At 40.1% G+C, this 8,988-nt stretch overlaps 1 protein-coding gene across 1 annotated transcript in view; it reads left to right on the top strand.

The window, feature by feature from the left end:
- Nucleotides 1-271: 271 nt before the first annotated feature.
- The window catches only part of odad2 (outer dynein arm docking complex subunit 2), a 61,203-nt gene continuing 52,486 nt past the window's right edge, over nt 272-8,988 (top strand). The window contains exons 1-7 of the mRNA XM_053511762.1: nt 272-381; nt 1,952-2,193; nt 3,111-3,268; nt 3,706-3,853; nt 4,024-4,124; nt 6,306-6,442; nt 8,163-8,279. Coding sequence (XP_053367737.1) covers nt 1,967-2,193; nt 3,111-3,268; nt 3,706-3,853; nt 4,024-4,124; nt 6,306-6,442; nt 8,163-8,279 — 888 coding nt within the window. The 5' untranslated portion in view covers nt 272-381; nt 1,952-1,966. The remainder of the gene's footprint in view (nt 382-1,951; nt 2,194-3,110; nt 3,269-3,705; nt 3,854-4,023; nt 4,125-6,305; nt 6,443-8,162; nt 8,280-8,988) is intronic.

The raw sequence follows: 8,988 nt of genomic DNA, 5'->3' as shown, positions 1-8,988 counted from the left end.
CATGTGTTTATTCAGGGGTTTTATGCCTTCAGTGAGAATCCACCAATGTAAATGGTCCTGAAAATAAAGAAAACACATTGACAGATAGATGAGAAGGTGTGTCCAGACTTTTGCCCTGTACTGTGTGTATAATGAAACATATAACTCACAATGGGGGGAAAAGGCGTTCGGTATTTTCCAGCAGGAATGAATTCTGTAACGCATTTCTAACGGAACCTTTTTGGCCCTTACGGCTGTAGGTTGTTCGGCTGTCTCCTAGCAACCGCAGTGCGCGTGGACTCTTCTCACCATGGTAACAGACCGCGCTCGAGCGGCTGAAGCTAGCGAGCAGAGCAGATTAGCATCACAGCTTGGTGACGTTTAACTGCGTATTTTATCCGGGTAAGTCAATAAAGCAGACGTGTGTGTGTGTGTGTGTGTGTGGTGAACAGCGTTAAAAAAAAGTGAGTTTATAGTTGATTATCTACTGTGTAACGGCGTCGCTGATTAATATACATGTTAATTAGATTGTTTATGTAAACAGGAAGCGCGAATGTGACTTTATATGACCGTCACATGAAAACATAACGATGGTGCGACTACTGGCATCTTTAGAGGAAACATAATATTACACATGGCTGCCATTATTCAATTCAGTTTTTAAAAACTGCACAGGTAACACCTGTTAAAGTGTGTATACATTTTTGGGCCCCTTGTATATCATTCATTCTTTCATTTATTCAATTATTTAATCATCTTCAATAGCGCTTATACTGTATACGAGGTCACAGCCTGGAGGGTATCCCAGGAGACATGTAAACTCCACACACACACACACACACACACACACACAGATCTAGAGTAAGGCGGGAGTCGAACGCTCAACCCTTCTCTGGCACATTTCAATACATCAGTGACCGACTTATAGCTTAAAAATCACATTGTTTGGGACATATAGATTTATAATCAATCTAATTATCCTGGAGTAGCTGTGAGGTCTAAATGGTGCGTGTGTGATGTTCGGTGCTGTATTTCATGGAGATGTTATGACCAGTGCAGATCCAGTGATAAACATTTTTAAGCAGTCTTCAACCTACAGTACTGTAAGTCTGGGTAAATGAGTCTGAGTCGTATGATATCAGTGAGAAATCCGAACTGGAGTAAAGTTTTATTTGCAATTTGCACACAGATGGGAATTGTTTTACAGTGCTCTCAGTCAAGATGTAACACAACCACAATTAGTGCAATGAAATAATAAAGAATCTGGTGTAGTATTATTGGAGAAATTACCAATAGACTGTTTAATAAGGCAGGTGAGGAAGCTCTGGTTATCTCCACCAAATTTCTGGTTATCCATGAATGGGCAAAATGGTAAAGCAAACAGATCCTGGCTGTTATTTGAACGTGCCAACCTACCTCGGTGTTAATTGCATTTGATTGCATGCCGTCATCCGTACGCTACATTCCTTCACGTGTCGACTCCTTCATTTCTACAACAATTCCAGGTAGCTGGTTTGCTTAAATGAGGCATACCGTAGCAGAGAGCTAATGGTTTGACAATAAGTCCCTGATTATGCATAATTTTTGGCTTAATGTAGTTTTAACTGATGAGTTAACTGTTTTTGTTCCAGGCTAAAAACATTTATTTCCGTTGTAAATTTGGGCATTTTTACATGGAGCTTTTTGGGATTGACTCACTTTTGGAGCCTAGTGGTCATTCCAGGAACTGCACATTTTGGCACTTAACATTGGACTCAGTTTTTAGAACCAGAGGTTGGTCTTTGGTTACGCCAGAGGCTCGGCCTGGCTAGTTAGAGATCTGACTAGTGGATCTAGTTAGGGTGAAAATGTAGGCTTTCGAAAGAGGATAAGGATTAAAGCGCTGCTGCATCAGTCTCTCCAAAAAAAGATAAAATAAAGATTACAATGTGATTTAATGATTTCTTTTTTTGGTTTATTTTTACAACCCAAGGTCGCCACTTTGAAGATGGGTGTGGCTCTGGCACGAGCGCTCCAGTGGGGCAAACCTGACCGCTCCAAAACCTCTGAGCTGATGGATACGCCGCTAAACGAAGCTTTACTGAAGCATATGGTCTACTTCGTGGAGCAGTTTAGCACCAAACACCCACATGAAGCTACGCTGCCATTCACAGAGCCTCTGCAGTGGAGAACCTCTCTGCAACCTTCTGATTTCCACTCTGAATATGACGTGAGGTAGGTTAACACCTGGACCTGTGGAATCTAGCTTTGAAAGCAGCTTGGAAAAGTATTGGCACCTTACATGGAACGCACAGCTCTTGTGTTGTGCATCATTCATTTGGTTTTGCACATCCAGTAGTTGTAACATTCCTAAATAAAGATACACGAATTTTTTAAATCTTTTCTTGACATATGTGTAGGGTATTAAATAATAAAAACTTTAAAATGCAAGGTTTAAACATTGTGCACAACACGGTGGAGTACAGAAAACATAAAATATAAACTATGAGCTTCTTTGATTTGGGCAAAGTATCTGGGTTAAGATCATAACTGTGAAATCTGAGGTTTGGTCATAAATTCAGTGCTGTGGAATATAATATCAGGACCACATTGTGCAAAATTATGTTCCAGGCACATTTAATCAGAACACAAATAATAAACTGTAATATTAATATCCAGTGCATAACATAAACACAGCTGTGGTCACTGCCCTTTTGTAAGGAGGGTTCACATGCTCGTACATACATGCATCTGGATATATATCTGAGAGTCTGAGAGACCTGACACAGATGCTCTTTTACGTGAACTGAGCTTCAGAGAAGCACTAAAACACAGACACAACCTCAGAATGTTCTGTGCTTTTTTTGCTGGCAGTCTACACACATCAGTAATCATCACTACATCAGCCGTAAAGAGACAAGGCACTTGTGATAGCTGACCGCTTTATAGATCCAGATCTTGATAAGTGTTAATTAGCTCCCTAAAATGTCCAGGACGAGAGGTTTCTCCAAGACCTGCTTGGCAATCCCTACGCTTTAAAACGTATCATTCATAAATTAAATGTCTTTTAGCTCTTTTATCGCTGACTTACTTCTTTCCAAGCTTATGTCTTAAACACAGAGTTTATTCACACTTTGATTGCTGTTTGTCAGTGACTCTTCAGTGCAGTCCCAGGAAACCGATCCTGACGGACATCCTCTCCTCCACATGACGGCTCCTGACATCTCCGTGCGCAGCTTCGGTCAGCTCTCCAAGCTCCTTCTGCTTGCTTATGACAGAAAACTCAAGGAGGTGCAGACTTGTTTAGAAGGTATACGCAAATACCGTAACACGAGAAGTTTCTGTATGCTGATTTAATAGCTACATTTAATGTTGTGGAACCTTTAGGAAATAAGTTAGTTTCTAATATCACTTATGCTATAACAATATTTTTTTGCAACAGCATTTCTTTTTTTGATGTATGTAGTTTTTTTTTTATCTGCGGCGTTCCTCAAGGTTCTATGTTAGGCCAACTGCTCTTTTTATTCTAAACTGATATTTATAATTTTATTTATATATTTTATCATATCATGAACATTTATTTGGGCTGTTCCAAACATTGGAATAAGTGCATTAGTGTATCAGGGAATTATATAAAGAAATAAAGGAAGTTTTTACGCTCAGAACTGTGTTCTGTCATTTTGCACAATAAAAAGTCTCCGTTTGACTTGAACACACCTCATATAATACTTTTTTTTATTTGTTCAGCTAACAGGAACCCTGTGGAGAAAATCCTTGGGCCTGACATCGGCACAGACGAAGAACAGGAGTCAACCGAGGCCAGATTCCGACTCCAGCTCATCCTGCAGCAGTTGGACACACAGCTACTCGACAGCTCCATTCAGCATTTCTCACAGTATGACTTGAACACCTCTACAAGCACGCACACACACACACACACACACACACACACACACACACACACACACACACACACACACACACACACACAGGAACATCACTGAACGTTACTCCTGTTATTAGCCTCATTGAATGACCTGTGTATGTTTGTGTATGTGACATCAGGGACGTCAGGCTAAATCCCGCTGTTGTAAAAAGTGAAGTCGAGCTGCTGCAGGGCGTGTTTAGAAAGGAGCAACGGCTAAAATCTGTGCGCTTCACATCAGGTTCGGATTATCCTTCTCTCTCTCTCTCTCTCTCTCTCTCTCTCTCTCTCTTTCTCCTCCCATTCTTTTCTACGTTCCTGTCTTTCCTGTCCTTCATAAAATGTCTATTCGGTCCTTTTGGACATTTCTTTCCCTCACACACAATACATTGTGTTTTGCTTTACGAAGAGATCCAACACACACACACACTCACACACATTCATTTGAAACCTGTGAACTCACCAGGGACGAATTAAAAGCTTCTGTACAAACAGCATCGGAACAGATCGAGCACTGATGCGCTGGAGTGTTTGGAGAGGGTGATTTATCCAGCAGAGAAATCAGGGCTGTGTGAGGCAGCTCCTCGCTGAGCCATCAGTCATCCTCGGTGGCAGCTCAGCAGCAGGGATCCGCTGCCCTCTGCCCTGTTTTTTTTTTCATTTACCCCATTTTCAGCCTCCCATGATGAATGCTTTACTGCACACACACATCTCTTACCTGCTGAGCCGCACACACAGACCGTCATATGGCAGTCTGTCAAGACAATAAATAACATCCATGGTCTTATTCTCTCTCTCTCTCTCTCTCTCTTTCTCTCTCTCTCTCTCTCTCTCTCTCTCTCTCTCAGGCCTTGGTAGCTCTACAGTACCTGCTGATTGATAGTTGTCACTTTTTTCCTGGTAAAATGTAAACTAATTTTCATCCATGAAGAATAACATGTTAATAACAATGAAGGGCAGAATGTGTTCTTAATAGAACTCATTTGGATATACAGTATTGACGCCCACAAAACTCCATAAAAGGTCAAGTGTGTAGAGGGCTGGAAAAGAACTGAGTACTAAACTGTGAAATATACATATATATATAATTTTTTTTTGAAAAAGCAGATGTGGAATCTAGAGACAAATCACATACAAGGTGCATTAAGTGTGTTAAAGAAAAATAACGTGACATGAACGCACAGGAGGATTAAAAGATATACATTATCCTCAAGTGGTCACGGCAGAACGAACCAGTTTATAAATCATTCTGGATGTCAGATTGAGTCACGATTATGTATGCTAAGGCTTCCTGAGCTCAGCTCAAACATGTCATTGGTACTCGGTCGAAGTTAAAGAGCAAGCGTATAGCCAGGGGTTAAACTAAAGAAAGCGCAGCAGCAGCACAACAACCCCTCCATCTTTGGTTTATGTGAATGGAAAGTCTCCTGCATTATGGTTTGTAAATCACAGCATGTTGTAATGATGTAATTCAGCTCCAAACAGCTTCATAATGTAATGATGTGGGTTTAAACGTCTAGTGTTTTTCTCCAGACAAGGACACTGTGTCTACTTTAAAGCAGAACGTGTTCATGGCAAAACAGCCCTTATTAAATATAACTCAAGTTATAATGGTAAGTCTGATTAAACCACCATAAATTTTGGAGGCGGAGCTTTGGGTTAACAGAGCCAAAATAGTCAAAAGTCAAAATATATAGAGAAGGGTATAAAAAATGTGAAAAAATCTGATTGGACGAGAAGCGTTCCACGAGTGGTGATAATAGACAGTAACAGCACTGGGATGTTTAACGATACCGCATGTATTACTCGATTTAGGTCTGTGCGGTCCGGAGTAGTGAGAGAGCAGCTGTCTGACAAAACCCACATTCACAACCAGTCACAGAAGTACTTTCATCTAGAACACACATCTGATAACGTCATGTCGTCTTAAACAACACACTGTCTTTTTAGTGTCTCGTTTCTAATTGCCTCCATGTTGTTTTATTTATTAGGACGAGCTACAAAGCTAACTAGCTTCTAACATGAATGCCAAATCCCTCTCTAATCCCTGAGCACTACAAGGGATTGTACACTCTACATAGTGCACTAACTTTCCATTTAATGCTATTTGGGATTTAGCCCTGGAACCTGTACCTAATATTCTAAAGTGGAATAAGTTTCTCAGGACTGTCCACCACCTCCATGGTTTATTATTCTCACTTTTTGGCTAAAGAGTACGAATAAGAATTTAAAACTACTCTCACCCTGTTAATTACACTAACTGTCTGTCGCCAGCTCCACCAGTCGTGGTTTGCTACTGTACCTCCTCCAGTCGCGAAAGGATTTGAGTTGTCGGAGCAAATAACTGGTTAAATAAAGAACTCTAAATTGTTATAAGAAACAACTATATTATTATATTTTGTTTTTCTGGCTTGCTTTGCAGATTACGAGTTCAGCAACGGCTGCCGCTCACCCCCTTGGAGGCAAGTGCACGGAGAGCTGGCGTATCTCGTCATCGAGACGTGCGACAGGGGCTCGCTCTTCATCACATGCAGCACAGACGGAGTCTTTCTCAATGCGGTGGGGAGCACCATTGTATACGTTTAAAACCAGAAGTGTGTGTTACTGAATACTGAATAAATAAACTTCTAGGCTTTAATTGTAACTCTTTCACAAAGTAGCTTAACAGAAATCCGCATCCCTAATAAGAAATGACAGTCGGTGAGGTGTCGTTATTTTCTGCAACAAAGGCTTCAAAGGGTTTAAAAGTGCTATCTTTCGATTTTTCTATCTTTTTTTTTTGTCACTGTTCCTTAAACAATACAGTATAAGTATTAGAAGTAATCTAAAAGTAATCTACAGATGGTTTAAAGTATACAAAAGGATTTTGCGTATGTTATTTACAAATACTTCTTCTTCTTTGTCTTTCGGCTGTTCCCTTTCAGGGGTCGCCACAGCGAATCATTTGCCTCCATCTAACCCTATCCTCTGCATCCTCTTCTCTCACACCAACTAACTTCATGTCTTCATGAAGAATGTATTTATCCTCTTTGCAAAGTCCACCACCATCTGTCCTTCTACATTCCTGTCCTGAAGACCAAACCTGCCAATCACATTTTCATCACCTCTGTTCCCTTTCCCAACATGTCCATTGAAGTCTGCACTAATCACCACTCTTTCACCTCTGGGGATGCTCTGCATCACTTTATCTAACTCACTCCAGAATTTCTCCTTCTCTTTTAACTCACATCCTAGCTGTGGGGCATAACCACTAACAACATTGAACATTATCCCTTCAATTTCCAGCTTCAGCTACTCTCTTCACCTCTAGAACATTCCTTACAAACTCCTCTTTTAGAATAACTCCTACTCCATTTCTTTTCCTATCCACACCATGGTAAAACTATTTGAACCCTGATCTGTTGGAGCTTCTGGCCTTGCTACCTTTCCACCTGGTCTCCTGGACACACAGTATATCCACCTTCCTTCTCTGCATTGTATCAACAAAGTCCCTACTATCACTCCTAAACTCTTTCCTTTTCTCTTCTCTCTCTGCTTTCGAACACGCCTTCCTCCTGTCCTTCTTCGACCAACAGTAGCCCAATTTCCACGCGCACCCTGTAGGTCAAGAACACCCGTGGCGGTCGTTGATAACCCGGGCCACGACCGATCCGGTATGGGAATTATATTTGTGATTCACAACACTGATTTGGCAAATGTTTTACGTCGGATGCCCTTCCTGACACAACTCTTATTTACAAATATCACACCATTTTTTTCTATAACGGACTTGAGCACTTGGGGATTTTTTATTTTATCAACAAGTGACCAAGTTACAAGATAAAAAGTTCAAGAGGGGAAAAATAAGCCATACTGTTTTGGTAGGAGGGGCATAATCACTCTCCGCTGTCAGTCACATCAGTGCTAACCAATCATGAGTGTCTGTGAGCTCAGGTATGTAAAATAGGGTGGATAGCACTTTTTCCTCTGAGTGTGTTGATTTAATTGGAATGTACAAGTGAAAAACTATTAAATATAAACTCTCATCAGAGTGAATTGAATAAACTTTTTCTCTCTTTGTATCTTTCACTTTCAAACACTCAGAGTGTCACAGTGATGTCGAAGCTGTGATCAACTCTATTATTCCAAGTGACGTATGTGTAGTGAGTTATGGAGTTTTCCAAAAGATCTCACGCTGTGGCCATGAAGATGTTCACTGTAGCGTCTCCGTCACAGCTCCGTGATGTGGAAAATGCTGACATTTTATTCTCATCGCTCGTCTGCGTTTGGCTTTTTCCAGGGCATCGGTCACGACGAAGACGAGAGTGCTTACGTCAGAAAGAGTGATGTGTACAGAGATCTGGTCACGCTTCTCAAGAACATGTCTCCTTATTTTGCCGAGGACATCAGGAAGCAGGTGATGCTTTTAAATACTAGATTACAGCAATCGCAACAGAAAGTGGATTTATAAATTAATAGATTTTGGCTGAGGATGAATAAGTGACTAAACAAAAGTGTTTTATTTTTTTAAAATGAGAGATCAGATACGTGTTTCATGTATTAGGAAGCAAACAAATATAAAATTAAAGCGTTTAAGATACAAGCTTATATAACTTAAGTCTAAAAATATCTAAAATATCTAATAATATTTAGTATTACGACAGGACTCGAGGCAAGAAGTGGAGTTTAAACATTATGGAAACAAAAGAAATCAACACAGAATCATAAAAACTGTGAATGTGGCTAGGCTGTAAAATATAGGGTAATGCTAATGCTCAAGCTAACAGGGTTAATAAGCAAACCATACAGTATCAGAGACCATCACAAACAATACCACAAAAGACGCAAGACAAAATAAATAAATAGACAAATAAATTGGATCACTGATAAGAAAACGTTTGTTGTTGAGGAACATCCAAGAAACAAGTCGTTCCCTGTTGTTAAAATAAGATAAAAAAAAACACATACACAAAAAAATTGTAAACACTTCTATCCTGGGGACTCCTTTTATAAACGTTACATAAACCATATCAAAGTTTTTAATTTATTAATATGGCTCGTCTGTTACCATAAAAACTATCAAACTGTCATAGCACATTAATGCCTTCTATCTTCTGACCAATCAG

The sequence above is a fragment of the Clarias gariepinus genome, chromosome 14, assembly GCF_024256425.1.
Source record: "Clarias gariepinus isolate MV-2021 ecotype Netherlands chromosome 14, CGAR_prim_01v2, whole genome shotgun sequence".
In the NCBI taxonomy this organism is placed as follows: Eukaryota; Metazoa; Chordata; class Actinopteri; order Siluriformes; family Clariidae; genus Clarias; species Clarias gariepinus.
The sequence above is the reverse complement of the archived record's forward strand: the minus strand, read 5'-3'. Positions and strand labels throughout refer to the sequence as shown.